This window comes from Struthio camelus, chromosome 2 (assembly GCF_040807025.1).
Source record: "Struthio camelus isolate bStrCam1 chromosome 2, bStrCam1.hap1, whole genome shotgun sequence".
NCBI lineage: Eukaryota > Metazoa > Chordata > Aves > Struthioniformes > Struthionidae > Struthio > Struthio camelus.
This window is the reverse complement of record NC_090943.1, coordinates 33,960,506-33,977,824: the sequence shown is the minus strand read 5'-3', so window position 1 is coordinate 33,977,824 and position 17,319 is coordinate 33,960,506. Positions and strand designations below refer to the sequence as shown.

The following is a 17,319-nucleotide window of genomic DNA, read 5'->3' as shown; positions in this document are numbered from 1 at the left end:
ATTGCCTCTTTTTCGATGAAGAAACAGATACATGCGTTACCCCTCTTGGCTGAGGGACACTGAGTCTCAAAACAAAGGAAGTTATCTCCACTTTCACAAAATGTGGGTTTTCCACAATTCAAGGGTTAAGAAGCAGGTTTTGCTTCTCATATATTTAAAGTCAAACATTCTTAAAAGAACACAATAATATTTAAAGTCCTCATAGTTGGTTCTTTAGAAAATTAAAAGTGAAGAAATTAGAAGCAATTTGTTAATCTGCCATCATTATTTCATTACTTTCCAGTTGATGAAAATTGTCCTCAACTACGGGATAATTTGTTTTGTAATGAATGGAAATTAGTTTTCCTTAGCTATCACTAGAAACAATGCTGGTTGTTTTGATAGCATGGTACCACTAAGAGGCGTACTGTGGAGAGGCAGTGGTGGATAGTATGTGTCATAAAAACATTATCAGTTGCAGAAGTCAGAGGGACATGACATGTACAGGCTAGAATAAAAAGGCCCTTTGAGAAGTTTATTTATTCAGTTGTTTAGTAACAGTATCAAATTTGTTGCTCTTCCCTTTTCAACTGCTTCGGTATCAGAAGCACCTAATTCAAGTTCAATCATTTATGTGGAAATTAAGCAGACATTTGAATAACACCCTTCAAGATACCTAACAGATTTCTGATAGTAAATCACTGTAGTCCTCCTAACCTTGACCTTTATATCCTTCCTGAAGAAGTACAACATTAATCAAGAAAGGACTGTTCAACACATTCCACTGTGGGAGTCTTTTTGCTGCAGTATTAACCCGAAAGCGTTCAGTGGAAAATTATAAGGAATCCTTACTGTTGGAAGGTATCCTATTCTTATGATGCATTTCCTTTCCCGTAGGCCAGGCAAAGGGCTTTGATTTCAGTTTCATTGACATACATATAAACATAGCTCCAGGTTAAAACTGAAATTTCTCAAGAGATTTATGACTTAAGCAGACATTCTGTCACTGGATTTGTTAGTTTTGCCTGAACGTCGCCCCACAACAAAAAGCTTGCCTGTGCATCTTTCTGAAAGACATCCAGCCTTTCAGATCACTCCTTGTGTGAGTTATGTGGACTGACTCCCTTGAAAAGTGTGATTCACATATGGCATTGCCTACCACCTAGTTAATAATCAAACATCTATCTTCCTCAGTACTTCCAAAAACTAGAAAATATTCTTCCAGTCTTTACTAATACTAATCAAACTATACTCCATGAAACTACACTCCATCATTTGCAACACCTTTTTGTCTCTACTAATTGCTGAGAAAAAGTCTTTCTGGGATTTGGGATTTTTTTAGCCCACTTTGATTTGACTACGCAGAATAATGAATGAGATAACGTCAAACCATATAGCTCTAGCTCAGGCCTCCTTAATGACTCTATACAACAGCAGAGAAATAGAGAGGACCTCTTAATGTAAATGAAAATCAGGTCCCCTTTCTTTCACAGAGCTGTTTGTGGAATATGGTATTCCGTAAACATAAATGAAGATAAAAAAATCCAGTCCACTGGAAAAGAGGCCTCACTCAGAATACATTGCAACTATAATATGGTTCTGTATACTAAATCTCAAAGACACTGTTAAAAAGTGACCTCTGTTACAATTTACTTAGTGTTAAGTAATAAATATTAAATGAGCTAATGCTTTGCTGAATGCCTTGTCTGATTTCTTGTCCCTTTTGAATTTTGTTGCTCTATTTTAGCAGTTGTACAATAGTGTATTATCATCTCATTGTTGAAGCCCTTAGCTGTTTTGAGCTATATTTGCTATAGTACACTTTGCTTTTTTTTAGTATAGAAGTATTCTCAGTCTCCTTTTAGTATGAGTGGATGCATTATTTTTTGATTTTGACTACTGAGAGGAAAAGTCATGCTCTGACCTGACCTAGGAGTTCTATACTTGATTTGTTTTGTTAGCCTTGGTGAGGAAATTGCAAAGAAACATAGTAAAAGCATGAACCAGCTTGTGAAATCTGATACTTTGATGGGCTAAAGAAGAGCTAACCAAGCACGTTCATTAATGTTCTTTCAAACGCAACAGTGGAGGGTTGAGGGAGAGGACCAAAGGAGAAAAGGAAGTATTTGTCTGTTCTTACCATAGGAACAGCCGCTGAGAAATGGAAGGGCTACGCAGAGCTTTAAAAGAGACTGTAGCATAAAGACTTTGTTCTAATTGCTCCTGAAGCAAGTTTATTATTTTATTTACTTATTTATTCATTCATTTTTTTTGGGATGGGTTGAAGAAAGCTCTTTCCCTATGGCCATTAAGCTGGGATGGAGGTCTAGAACAGAGGTCAGTGCATTTCTAAAACTTAAAGCTGCAAAAATTTTGGTTTTAGCAAGGATCACTCACTTTTCTTGTTACTGGAAATGCCTGCTGAAACTTTTGCTCTTGTACGTTACAGTTTTTAGGATGGTAGCCAGAACAGCTTATAGCAGCAGGAAGCAGGTTGCCTTGCTACACTGCATCTTTTGTTTTCGATACTGAAATGTCTAAATTTGGGTGTGTCTGGAAGAGGAGAAAAGAGTGAAAACTGTTCCAAAAAATGGAACAAAGCAAAACGTGGAGAGCATGTGCTGCATGTCCTTCATTTTCTTCTGATGATCACAACCTTTCACAAGACTACAAAAGACTTGTCTGCAGATTGCCAAGCCAAACATTAACCAATGCATATGCTGCCCTTGGGATTTAATAGACTGCTAAGTCTAAATCAGCATGGTGGATAACAACTGCTGTCTCTGTGTCTTCTCCTCCCATGCAAAGGGGAGAGTGCACAGTGTATGCCACCCATGAATCCCATACAGAGCTGGGACACATCACGGACACTTCTGAATCTGAAATCTTCACAGAACCTCATGTTTCACTGCACTGGTCATATCCTCTTCCCTGTGGCCATAGCCTGCTCTTTCTGAAAGAAGAATACAGTTGAAGCTGAAGATGTTCACATGTGAGGCTCTTAGCAAGTTGTCAGTCTACCATACACCTGGACTTCCTTGTTGAAGAATTTGCCCCAAATCCCTGCTTACAACTTACAGAAAAACCTATCAGCAGAAGGGTTCCTTCTCAGTGTTACACTTATGAAATTACTGTAATCTGATTTTTGTGCACAAGACTATTAGGAATACAGTTAGTGAATTATTCATAAAATCTTAGGTGCTCTGCAAATATCATCCCCTTACTTTCTTTGGAGCTTTTTGTAATCAGTTACGAAGCTTGGCGCTTCTGCCAAGAGAAAATTATTAATAAAGATCTACATTTTTATTTGTTTAATTAAATACTTTTCTGCATCCTTCTTGCATAAAAGCCCTAATTATATGGACCATTCAAGCAGCTGTCTGGATCTTAACCTAATAATGAAGTTCTTGGTGGCATTTTTCAGTCCTACAAATCTGCCTGCCTCTGCCCTCCACTTTAAATTCCTGGCTATGACAAAATCTAAGTTTTCTTTCCCATGCTATCTCAATGGCCATACTCTTTACTTTCCAGTAGCTGGGTTACTTGTTCCATAATTCTGTTTTGATGCAGGAAAACTGGACTATTCACTCCTTTTTCTGAAGTGTTCAGTCCTGAAGAAAACTAAAAGGACATCAAAACACAAGCATATAGGCACAGGTAAGTGTGAGGAAGAATTTTTAAATGTAAAATAAGTAGGACTGTATTACTCACAAAAATAGTAACAGAGCATTTTTCATTATCTGGTTTGGATTAGTATGTTGGAAAATGGTTAACTTTTGATGGTTGCTCCATGGTACACGTCAAACAGGTTCAGTCTCTATATAATTGCTAGATGACAGGTAGCCACACTGCTGCAGTTGGGAAAATCTGCAACCCTGATCTTTCCAAAAACTGAACAGGATCAAGAGCTGACCCTTTCCAATCTCTACCGTTTTCACATTAGAACTGGACAAGCCAGCAAAAGATGAGGTAAAAGATTTGGAAAGGAATACTGTGCGTCCTGTGTCTTTCAGTATTTAGGGACTGTCTTCCAGTATATCTTGTTTGCTATAAAATAACTATTTAAAAAGAGGAAAAAAAATCATAAATTCTTGATGAACAAGGGAGGCTATTTTTCAAGGCCCCTCCCTTATAACCTGCCAAAATGGTTAAATTGTAACACTTGAGAAGTCAACAAAAGAGGAGAAAAATGACCCAGCTCCACATGACTGTTTGTTTAATGCATACCACACAAAACTATAACCAATGCAAAGTCCAGCTTTTGTGTTGGGTAGTATCTTGCCTTACCTTTTGCAATTTCAGTCACTAATGGTATAGCTGGGACCAGTCTTCATTTGTTAAGTAAAAACTTAAATGGATAGAATCTCTCCTGTATGACCTCTGGCAAACTGAGTAGGTTCTCCTCATCCCATGTTCTTCGGACGTGGGACTAATTAAGAACACTCCTGGTGCTCTAAGGTTAAGGGCTCATATAACAAGAAGCACTGAAGCAACACTGACAGTGTATTAGTAAGTAGTAAAAGCCTGTACTCCTATGGTGTCGTTCACACCCAATCTGCAAATGTTGACAGGTGTTATTTGATTCTCCCCATTGCTTTAAGTTTGGTGAATAGTTCCACATCCTCTCCCAAGTATTCCATGGAGATAACACAGAACATGGTAAAGTAATAAAACCACGCATGATAATATGCACACACCAAAATTAAAACAAACAAAAAAGAGAAGTAAAAACCCCAACTCTATTCCAAATCTGACATCAGCTCCTGAACATTCTCTGCTCCTCCCCTACATTATTCTTTATCACTGGCATCTGTGACTGCATATCACATATTTGACCAATTCTGTAGATTCACTTCTTTGAATCATTACGGGAAAAGGAAACTATTAGTCTTTCCTCAGAGGTAGCAGTTTCTCCAGCTCTGGAAGCCTATCAAAAGGGACTAAATTAAGTATTTCTTTTTGACTGAGAAGACGGGGCCAGCTCCTAATGACTGGTGCCACATATCAGTTCAGTCACAATGACAGTGGAAAGCAGCCTCTGGGATTTCTGTCCCTCAGCTTCCACATTTCTTAATTTGAATTAGGGTCATCATATAGTGCTTTCATACAGTCAGACACCCCAAAACACAGCTCCTACAAACCACAACAATAAATGGTGATGTTAAAGCTGAGCAGATAGGCCTACCTCACCTTGGCATTATTTAGCTTCTGATAAGCTTTAGCTTCCACTCACCTGGAGCTAAGTGTTTAAGGCTTGAGTCAACCTTTTCTAATGAAAAACTACACGAGGCCTCCACCTCATCACCTACTCGTCACAGCACTCCCCAACACGGTAGGAGACTTTCTTCAAGTCCTTACTCTTTCTGAATTTTACAAGAACTCTTGCAGTCAGGGACTCTCATTCTCATGAATTATTGGGTTAGATATTGCGGGGTAATTCTCTTCTCTCTATGCTTCTACTTTGCATATACAAAGTATCCATTAGCTCTTAAACTAACTTTCCATATCCCAGGGGAAATATCCAAAAGTATTATAGGGTAGAGAAGGGATAAAGACTCCAGCAAGAATGTAACATTCTAGGTGGAGGCTTTGAAACATGCGTCAAACATCACATGAAATCACTGCCAATTTTTACTCCAGCACTTGCACAGAATATAAGCAAGATTTTTTTTTTTTTGGGTGTATCCAGTGTTCACAGTCTAGAAGAAATTTAAGTTATCTGCCAGAACCACATAAAACAATGCTGAAGGTGTGACATAAAACACACATAATACAATAGGTGAAACTCAACATGTGTTTTTCAACACTTACCTACAATGAGGTGCAAGTATGAAAACATTCCATTCAGAAATGTGGTTCAGAGACCACATTTCCTTTACATTTATAACATTCATATTCTTTAATTATCTTTAAACTGTTAAAAAAACTAAAAACCATGGAACGCTTCTACCCCATTAACTAAAGTTTAGAGCACATTATGCCACTTTGTCAAGAATCTAAACCATACTCAAAACTACTTTGCAGAAATGTGTTATGCAAAATAGCATAATGGCAATAGCATTTATAATTCCCTTTAGGGATCTGATCTATAGGTGATTCTTTACACAGCGTATATTAGGCATGCAAGTACCCTTTGATATTTGATAGACAGCCTATTTATATCATTTAAGTTATGCATGTGCGTAACTCCCTTGCCAAATAAAGGTATTTTGATCTCAAATCCACATAGCAGTAGAAGCAAATCATCAATAGCACAACTCTTCATGTTAATATTCTACACGTCTATAGCATTTTTCACCAAAGAGTATCAGAGCAAGACATAAACTCTTTGCAATCATATTAATAAAGACATATATAAAAATATGCTAATATGAAATAAGATAAGATTTCCCCCAAAGGAGTTAATTATGATTTGGAAGGAAATACACATAATTTTGGCTTTTTCAGCATTCCACTGTCTGTTGCACTGCCTCAAGCCATATGTTCCCTGTGACATTATACTGACTTGGGACCCTTTGTCACCACAGAGTAAATACTCTGAGACAGCTGCTGTGCAACTAAGATTGAAACAGCAAAGGAGCAAGTCAGTCCAAAAGAGGTACATGGAGAGTAGATCAGGTCTCCAAGGGAAAGTAACAAAAAGAAGATTGTGAAGATTATTAAAGAAGACTTTCACCCTATTTTTTTTTTTTTGCTAGTGATCAACCAGAACTGAAACAAAATGCCTAGAACAAAATGCCTACCTATACTCATGCTTTCTTAATTTTTTTCATTTACAGATGGAGTAGTGATGATGAAGCCATATTGCTTTCAGATCTGATGTAAAGAATAAATAGTAATAGGCATGTAAGATAAAATCTGAAATATTGTCCTTTCAGGTACTTTGCAAGCTCTTTAGATTTGCAAAGAATGTATGTCTGTCTTTGTAAACAATGACTTTAACAACTATAAAAACAGCTATTGGTGACATAAAGGCAGTCAGCTATCCTAGGTGAACAGAATATTCTACTTGTTAACTTACAGCTCTGGGTGGTCGTTTTATGGTTTGCCACCACTAAAGTAATAACTGTTACATATCTGGATAAAAAGATCAGTGAAATACAATCCTATAAGCACCAGGTTCTGGCTGAAAGCCTGTATCACTGCTCAGAATGCTACAGATCTCATATGAGCTGCAAGAATGGGTCACAGAATTTAAATATTTTTAGTTTTATGTTGTCTTTTATAATCTAGCACTTCCACAGTAGGAAGTTTTTTTTTTTTTTAATCTTGCTTTACCATTCACTTTAATTTGCTAATTATTACTTGATTGCCTATCCTTGACTTTAAAGTACACAATTGTGAACCTTACTGCTGGTCAAGAAAAGGTAAATTCCTGTTATTTTGTCTGCATTAAAAATAAAATATCTCAAGAGCTCAGAAAAGACTTTGAAAAAGGGACAGATAATTTCTCAGTTAATTTATACCACATCTACAGAGGACTCAACTGCAATTTTTAATTAAAATATTTAACTGTTTTACTCATTCCCTACAAAAAGCTTTTAGTAAAATTTCTACTGCTCCAATAACCTAACGGACTTTGAGAACACTGTTGAGAATTTCAGTCATAAATAGATTTTTTTTCCCTATCAATTAATTTCTCAGGTGAATTCCACTTTTGTAATTGGATTTGTACATATCTTCTTTCTTCAAAGAAAAATAAAACTCTTCATTTCAAACATATGGTTTGCATATTTACTGCCTAATTGCAAACTACCAGTGTTGTTTCAGATGTTATGTCCCTGCACAGAAATGATGGATTAAGCTGTTCTTTACTCGCTTTGAGGCAAAAATGTTGCCTGGCCCACTTTACCTAATAAAAAGAGGTGTAAAAATTGTTCTCACACAATTTCTGAATTAATTTTTTACCCCACTTCAAATATTTATATATGAGCATGTTTTGGACACAGTAACCAAATGATTAGATCGATTCAATAGAAAATTTAACATGGAATAGAACTGAAGTAGATTTTTTTTAATACTGAAATGCCATTTTGTTTTTATTCTTCTTTACTATGAAAATGAATATTATAAAAAGTAAAAAAAATCATAGGGTTTTAAACTCATGCTAAGACATAGCATAAATTGATAATAATATTAAATATGCTCTTCCTTCGATATCATTGGCTAAGGAAACACAGAACAAGATGAGAAATAGCAGTAACAAGCCCAATCTAATCAAGACTCCAGTAATCCCCAGTAAAAGGTGAAGTGGAGCGATGCTGGCTTGGCAAGAGAGATGCTAGGCATAACAGACTGTTGCAGTAGGGGAAGAAGTGAAAAATCAGAATGTCAGGAAGCGATAAACAGTTCTGAAGGGAGTGCGAGTGTGCAGAAAGACCTACATACCCACTGAGATCCAGCATATAGCAGGAAAAGTCATAGGAGCCAAGATTTTTTAGTTTTCTGCCTATAATAACGTAGACAAGGAAAAAGTCAGGAAAAGAGCTACATTTGACTAGATTAATGACTGTGTTCTGCATGTATGGAATTGTGAAGATGTAAGTCAGGAATTCAGAATGTCTGTTGTTGTGGAAACAAAAAAAGGAAAAAATTACGAACACTGTAAAATAACCTGCCATAAACATGTTTGTACAGAATCACAGAATGGTTGAGGTTGGAAGGGACCTCTGGAGATCATCTAGTCCAACCGCCCTGCTCAAGCAGGGGCCTCTAGAGCACACTGCACAGGATCGCGTCCAGGCAGGCTTTGAATAGCTCCAGGGAAGGAAACTCCACAACCTCTCTGGGCCACCAGTGCTCAGTCACCCTCCCAGTAAAGTTTTTCCTTATATTGAGAGGAAAACTCTGTGTTTCTGAAACAAACTGTGTTTCAGTTTGTGCCCGTTGCCTCTTGTCCTGTCACTAGGCACCACGGCGAAGAGTCTGGCCCCATCCTCTTGACACCTTCCCTTCAGATATTTGTGTATATTGATCACAGATCTCCTCTCAGTCTTCTCGTCTCCAGGCTAAACAGTGCCAGCTCTGCCAGCCTTTCCTCATAGGAAAGATGCTCCAGTCCCCTAATCATCCTCATGGCCCTCTCCATGGCCTCTCTCCAGTGGTGCCATGTCTCTCTTGTACTGGGGAGCCCAAAATTGGACACAACATTCCAGATGTGGCCTCACCAGGGCTAAGGAGAGGGGGAGGATCACCTCCCTCAACCTGCTGGCAACACAGAACTGCTGCAAGAAAAGAAAGTCAAAATAATGCAACTTACATGATCCATGATGAGTGTGGACAGCAGAGATGACTACCTTAACACAAAAATTTCATCTTGGGCATGCTGAAGAGTTGCTGGCGATTTCTCTTATCTGTCAAGACACCTCTGCATATAAAGCACCTATGTTCCCCATAAAGACTGTATAGCATAAAGTCTGCATAGCACTGCGCAATTTTTGAGGACCTTCTTAACACTGCAGATATCAGGAGTACCTGTGAATTCTGGCTTTGCTAGCCGGATCACTTCACTCCTACTGTATGACTCCTACTTCCTGTGCCTCTGCAGTCTTACAGGATCAATTTATCCTAGGCCACAGGTGGACTGTTTTAATATCACCAGTCAATTTTTGTTTTTTTGACAGTAAAGCTGACATCAATAAAGCAGTCCAGCTGGAACACAACTTCCTCCCATGCTGGCTTTCAGGTCAGACTGGATGAGAAAAGTCTCCATGTGCGCTCTGCTGAAGTTCCTCTTAATATAACCAATAGAAACCTGAAACACTGTAAATAAGTTAGCCTCTCCAAAATATAAAGAACAGATCCAAAAAGCCTACAGACTCTAAGGCGTCTCACCATTTTAGGACAGTCCATGAATAAGACACTGTTTTTTTCCTAAAAATAACATCAACAAGAACAGTGTCAGGGCCCTGAGTGCATCCCCCCTTCTAGGAGTACAGTGAGCTGGGTTAAGTTTAACTTACTGAGTTCAAGGTCAGCTCCTTCACTGATAAAAGCTGTTTAGAAGAAGGCTAGAAGGCAAGAGGCAACCCCTCCTTTCCCTTGGGACCTGCTTTTGAGGAGAGGCTTTGCTGCTGGCCCTCGCCTGTGCTGCACTGCAGCTGTGCAGCAGCTGTGTCCATGCCCTACCTTCTGCCTCCTCCATTTGCACCCTGACCAGCGGGCTCAGCTTCCTGGCTTGCTCTTGGACCTGCCTTGCCACCATGGACTTTCTGGGCGATTACTGAACCACCCCTAACTGGCTGTAGTGTCTGGACCCGATCCTGACCCTGACTTGGGTTCAGCATTCCCGCTGCCACCTGCCTTGCTACCATGGTCTGCTCCCAGCACACGCCCCTTGAAGAGCAGCCGGCCCTCCTCGCTCCCTGGCAAACGGCAACAAGCTCACAACAGTTATTTCAGATGCGCAAAGGTGCCTTTGCAGCACAGTGTCAAAAACTACCAGAAGACGACACATTTTTCTATACATTTAAATACACTCAAACTACAGAGTGAGGTGTGCAAGTAATGAAACTGCACAACATATCAATCTGAGCCATATTTTGCCGATTCCTGATTTGCCGATTCACGGCGTGCCCAGCAAGCCCCCTCCTCTCTCGGCCTGTCCTTCCCCTGGCACCTAATAGACACCAACCCCATGAAAGTAGCTGGGACGGGCTAGTCAGAACAGCCTACGGCGTATCCTAAGATGAACTGGAAAGTCCCAGCTTTTTGCAGTCAATTGACTGCTGCTGTTATAACCTCTCTCTTCCAGGACTGAGGGCAATATACACCGGACTTTGCCAGGCTTACTGAAACAAGCCACCCCGCTGGGATCGGGGCGGCGGCTCTCCGCGACCCCTCAGCGAGGAGGGCGGGCCCGCCCCGACCGCTGAGGCCGCCTAACGGCCTCCAAGCCGCGCGCGCGCGCGCGCGCTCCCCGCGGTTCGCGCCACTCGCTCCCGCCCTCGCCGCAGGTGCAAGCAGGCAAGCCGCGCATGCGCCGCGGGGAAGCATCCACGCGCCCCGTTTATTAAAGGGCCAACGGCTGCCTGCTGTTCAGCCCACCGCATGCCTTGCTTTATCCTTGCTGGGGTGGCTCGTCCGCAGTGTGGGAGGCAGGCGGGCGGGCACCTCAACCACCCCCCCCCCCCCGCCTCCCGGGGTTGTCAGCCTGGCCGCGCGGGGGCCGCAAGCAGAGAGGGGTGGGCGATGAACAGGGCCCTGCCCCGCTGAGAGCGGGCAGGCGCCGGATTCCTTGGATTGCAGACATCGCAGGGCAAATAAAGCAGGCGGGAGGGCGGCTGCGCCGTCCCAGCCGAGTTCCTGCCGCTGGGGGCGGGGAGGGCGGCTGGCGAGAGGCAGAGGGAGAGGTGCGGAGCCGAGCCGAGCCGAGCGGGAGCCTGCCCCGCGCCATGGAGCCCGGCAGCGGGAGCCGCCAAGCCGGGCCCGCCGCTAAACCGGTGGTGGCGGCGGTGCTGCCGGCGGGCGGGAGCGGGGAGCGCCTGGGCGGCGCCACCCCCAAGCAGTTCTGCACCGTGCACGGGAGGCCGCTCGTCAGCTACACGGTGCGGGCGATGGAGAGGTAACGAGCCCGGCGCCGCTGCTCCCCCGTGTTCCCCCGCCGCCCTTCGCCGCAGCGCGGGCCCGGCGCCGCGCTGCCCTCGGCCCTCCCGCGCCGGCGGCCGCCTGGGCCTGCCGCCCTCGAGGCCCGAGCCGCCTCTGGCGAGGCTGCCCCTGCCTAGGCTTCGGAGGGTTTCGTTCTTCGGGGGCATCCAGCTCCCTCCCCGGCCGGTTAAAACGTGTAGTAAAGGGCGGCGGAAAGGCGCCGGCCTGGCGGGGGCAGGGCGGGGCGGGCCGCAGGCCGGCGGGGGCAGGGCGAGAGCCGTGTGCCCCCCCTGCCGCGGGACGCTGCCGCCGCGCCGCCCCCCTGCCGCGCTGGGCTGAGTCGGAGGAAGACGTGTTTAAAAGCCCTCGGACTCGAAGCTCGAGGGTTTCTGTCGCTGCCTCGGCTAGTTTAAGGAGCTGCACGCCTGCTTCTGTCATAGCCGTGGGGAATGGTGTTAATAGCCTGCAGGGGTCTCGAAACAAGGTCTCGTCCGATCGTCAAAGCGGGGAAAACCCAGTGGTCTGTGTCGAAGACCACTACGATGTACTTCACCGTTGCGGCCCGTGATGTAACGTCTTGCCTCAAGAGGAAACCTAAATGGTCCTTTGGCTTTGGTTAAAGTATGGTTACAGGACCAGACGCTGGTAGTTCACCGAGTCGGAGGCTTCATGCATGACTCTGTTTACATAGGAGCAAAGAATTTAAGTAATAGGATATCTTAGCAGTCAGGTTTTTCCTTTTAATAAGACTGTTGAGTTCTAGGCATGTGACTGACAGTTAATATATTTTTGTCCAATGTTAACATAATGTAAGTCTTGCATCTAGTGTCACTTGAAACATTGCAGGTAGGAGTGGAGTGTCAGAAGCAGTCTAGATGTTTTGCAGTAACTTGTAGAAAAACCTTTAGACTTTAGAGGGAATAAACAGGGAGGAGAGGAGGGTGGAAAAGAAATGGAACTGCCAACTTCTCCCGCAGTTCTTAACTCATGGAAACTTGTAGAACATCAAAACTGGGCCTCTTTTTCCATTCCCACCCAGAGAGGCTTCCCTCAGGTCACTTATTACTTTACGAAAGAAATATTGCTTATTTTCTTTATTTAGTTTTCAACAGCAGCCAGTCACAAAGCTAAACACATCAGTAAGCAAAACCAAAGCTTGGAAAGCTTCTAATCCAAAGCTTGTCACAGCTGTAGCTTCTGCCAAAATGTCATGGGAATCTACAGAGAAAAAGAATAATATCGTCACTCGGTATGTTAGAGACCTGGAAGAAAGAGCAGAATGAGGTTTGGGAAGGAAGTGATATTCACAGGAAAATAAAACATTTTTCACAAAAAGTCTTTATTTTTTACTGCCAATAAGTTCTGGGAAAAAGACAGTTCTTTGAGCAACAATATTACACTTATGTTCTAAAGCTGCAAAAAATTAGAAGACCGATTTCTAATTGTGCAGTTTACCCAAGCGCAGGATCCTAACTAGATTATGAGAAAATCAATCTAATGCTTTCTCTTAGCTTTAGGAGTGTGGTAATGGGTGCCAGTCTTCTCCTAGGCAGAGCTTTCTGCCTTCTCTGTACTGATTTGGAATGGAGTGTTGGTTGGTACGTGTGCGGATGGGGAGCTGGGAACAGCTTGGAATGACTCGTTTTCATCTCAACTCCTTTACTTCTGATCCTAAAAGTGTAAAGGAGGTACCTTGTTCTTATTTTATGTAAATGTAAGCACAGAAATATGGTATTATTGAGAAACTGCAGCTTGTCACATCGTCTGCCACCTAGAATTGGCAGATTTTCTGTGTTTAGCTTGATATTATCTTCTGGTGTCTATTGTTTACCTGCTCTAATTGAATAAATCATTGACTCATTAGGCTATAATAAATTCTTACTGAGTTTCTGGTTACCTCACCTACTTCAGCTATTTTTAAGCTTGGGGCTTTTGGTCCAGAAGAAGCCGTAGCATCCTACAGACAGAAATATATTAGCAAACCAAGAATTTACAGCTGCTTTGCATGTGCCTTTTAAACATGAAGTGATAAAGATTTTTACACTAATCAACTGAAAGTTACGAGACCCTTAAATATTGATGTGAGAAACTGGCAGACAAGAAGACAAGAGCAGACATGAATGAAAAAGCAGCATCCTGTTGCCTAGGATGACAGGATGCAGAAGGTTGGCCTGCTGTATAGTAATCAAAGATAATGCCCCTAGGAAGAGGAAGTAAGAAAAAGTAGGATAGGGAGGAAAGATTGCTTTTTATTACCAGTACAATGGTACCTGATAGGAAGGTCAGGCCCAGGTACTACCTTGGTGATAAAAATAAAATATATTAGAGAACTTAAGTGCATCAATTTTTCCATGGATTTATTTCTGCTTTTGTTAAACTCTGTGAGGCTTTTGCAGTATCTCCAGCAGAACCACGGCGGCATTCTTCATTTTTGCTTCTATACAGACTAGTAGGGTTCTTAACTTCAATTTAATTCTTTAGTATATGTTTATTTACAGTAGGACCTTTCCAGTTCCTTTTTTGAGGCAGGGGGGTGTATGCATGCACATGTGTGTGCACACACGTGTACATATTGAAGAATTTTCGTAAGCTCTGTAGAGCTTAGATAGCGGAATGCTATCTAAGGTTTAAAATTTTGGGACAAATAAGTTGCCCTGCTCTCTTGCCCTGCTCATAATTCACTAACCACTAAAGTACAGTGCAGAGTTAATGTGTTTACTGGAGTAAAAACAATTATACAGTGGTTTCAGCCAGCTGCTTTGCTTACAATAATGTAGTCTCACAAAACAGGTGGCCTGATGTCAAAAAACATCACCTAGGGGAATCATCCAGAGAATTGCTTTTTTGGAAGCGTCTTTTTTAGTTTACTTGCTAAATGTTTTTATCCTCGTTGTGTGATGCATGCTCGCTAGTTACCTAGATCACACAATTACATTTTTGATATATGTAGACTGGCACGTTAGTTTTGCTTGTCATCATTAGCTTGTTCTTGAAATTGCTTACCAGCTAAAAATAAAAATAGCAAACAATCCAAATGTTTTACAATGTTTAACAATCCGAAGATGATAAAGGTATCATCTTTGTTATCCTTTCTGATCAATAAGGAACCCTAGTTTAGTTTTTTGGGGAAAATGTATCGTTTCTGTATGTGAGATGCTCAAAACTTGCTTAACGTTTCTAGGAAGCTTTTCAGACTTTAAATCTCCCTGCTTGCATGCAGTGTAAAAAGTTCATATGTATTTGTATACTTCTCATATATCAAAAAAGTTAAAAAAAAAAAAATTAAAAAAAAAAAAAAAGGAGGGGGGAGGAGGTGGCAAAAAAGTTATGCTTGCTTTTCAGTATTGACAGTCCTTTTTGTCATTTGCTGTTTGAATAAGTTCACCAAAACTAATCTAGTAATTTGTGTTGTATCTCTGAAGATTCAGTTTCAGTGGCAGTGAAAGATCGTATATTATGTTACTAAAGCCATCTCGGCAGTCGCTGCCTGACTCTGGCCATGTTTTGCTGATGCTACTGCGGATTTCAGTAGGTTATATGCGAAGTAAGTTGCTGTCAGTCTGGGTAGGAGTTGCAGAAATTGACTGCAAGTGTTTAAGCTTTTTATTGGATTTAAGGCTCGGAGTTGGTACTTTTGTTTTGTATGCGAGTAAAGTAGTAGAGGGTTAAAACCTCAAAGTTGCATTGGTACCTGAGCCTAGTGTTAGGTGATAGTCTCAAAGCATGACCCATCTGTTATTTCATTTCCTCAGCAGTCTGTGTTTGTGAAGTCAAGTAATCTGTTTCTGAGTTAATGAACTATTTTTCTTGGACCTCTAGCTCAGCTAATACAAATGCATACACTTTCACTGAAATTTAATGAAATGGTATTGTTTCCCACTAGGCAGCTGACCTGATTAGAAATTTTACAGTTCAGTAAAGGATGACCAGCAGGACGGTCTTAAAAATATAGTTCTTTTTTGCTTCGTTGTTTTCCTTTCACTCATCTTGAGGTTGTCTCAAGGCACTTGTGAAGTGATTAGTACTAAGATTGTTACTTTTGCTTCATTTGGTCAGACATGATTTTCCAATATAGGACTATAGTCTATATGATGTAGAAGCAGTAGAGTTTCATATTTATTACGTTTTAAAGCACATTGGAGCACATTATTCAGATCTCTTCCATGCCTTATTCTGATTATTTCTAAAGCTTGCATCATCAGACAGAATGAGAGATTTTTTTCCTTGATTTAATATTTTAAATTATAAAATGGAAAGGGTATTTATTATTTTAAAACTGATTCTGAGAAAGTCTTGAATTTACTGTTATTTTAGTATGAAATCTGCTTTCGAAAGAAAAGAGTGTGACAGATTAAGGAAAACAGATCCGTTTTCTACCAGGTTGAGTGTCCACTGACAATCTTTATAGTTCATTCATTAAATCACTTTGCAACATTTCCATAACCAGATCTTTAAAAGTTAAAGCACCGGTGTGATGCACAGTTCCCATTCATGGGAAGTTTGTAGCATACTTTACTGAATTAGTACTCTCTTATGAGTTTTGTAAAGCACTGCTGATGGGACGTTTTATGCAACAAAGCACAAACTGTTCTTCCACCTAATCAATCTACAGGTTGCCTATATACTCCTACAGGAGTAGGTTGCATCTCTGAATTTCAGCTCTAATCATAGAATACTAGTCCAGAGTGAGTTTAGGAGGGACATACTCAAGTTTATGAATGCATTTATGCAGACACAGGGTGGAGCTGTGACCGCGTCCTGTCCCTTTTCGGTGAATTGTACCACTGCAGGCCTTGAGCCCTTCCAACCCCCTTGTGCACAGATTTATCAGGGGCTGGCTGGTACTTCAGTTCTCTTCCTAGTTCTCTCATGATGCTGTGTACTCCACAGTTGCATCGTAATCTTTTTCATTTGACTCCAGAATGGGAAATGTCAGTGCTTTTCTTACACTGTCACTACTGAGTATGCAGACTGTCTTCTGTTTCTGCAAACTGTACAATTCCTTAATCTTTCTGCAAATAGAAGTGCAGAGCTCTTATTTTCTACAAATGTGAAATAGTTCTCCTTGAGTTCTGCTTTATATAAATGACTGAATCTCAGTATGCAATGAAGATTTGAGATGAGTCCAATTTGCTTGCCCTAATTTTGAGTTGAACTCATGCAGAAGTGACAAGTTTTGTGGCTAAGCGTAGGACTGCGCCAGGACTCATTTGAGAATTTTGTGTTTGATGAATCTGTGGTGAATCACAAGTCAAAATGAATCTTGAAACTGTATGATTTCCGATTTTACATGTGTACAACTTGACTAAGAAATGCCGAGAATGTTGATGTAGCTGTTTTTTTCTGCCTTTGTTCACAACAAAACATGAGGAAAAAATATTTTTTTATTTTTAACAATGCTGATAGGACTTCCATTTATTTTATTTTTAATAGTTCTTTTAAAATTCATTAGTGTACAGTTTTCCGTGGAGTTCTGTTAGTTACCGAGCCCACACAGAAGATGGAAGATGCATTGGTGTTTTATATAGTTCTAGGGAAATGACTTGTCTCACAGGTGACTTCCCTTTTGGAGTAAGGGTAGTTCCTATGCGATACCTGCTCATGTGTTGCAGTAGGCACCAGGAGTTTGAGCCTGTGCATTTCTGAAGAGCTATAAACTTTTCACTTTTATTTTTTCAATTGCAAGGGTTTAGTGACCTTAGTCCTTCTTGTGTCTGCATAATAATTTTCAGTAGCTTTACTTGTTTTAGTTGT

General features: G+C 41.2%; 1 protein-coding gene across 6 annotated transcripts in view; it reads left to right on the top strand.

Moving 5' to 3' along the window:
• The first annotated feature begins 11,166 nt into the window (after nucleotides 1–11,166).
• Nucleotides 11,167–17,319, top strand: part of CRPPA (CDP-L-ribitol pyrophosphorylase A) — a 128,111-nt gene continuing 121,958 nt past the window's right edge. For 3 of the 6 annotated variants that reach the window (XR_011139630.1, XM_068935016.1, XM_068935017.1), the window contains exon 1: nucleotides 11,167–11,542. Coding sequence is in view for 4 of the 6 variants with exons in the window: in XM_068935016.1 (XP_068791117.1) it covers nucleotides 11,373–11,542 (170 nt within the window). In the remaining 2 variants the exon portion in view is untranslated. The remainder of the gene's footprint in view (nucleotides 11,543–17,319) is intronic. The other 3 variants (XR_011139629.1, XM_068935015.1, XM_068935013.1) reach the window with 1 other exon arrangement.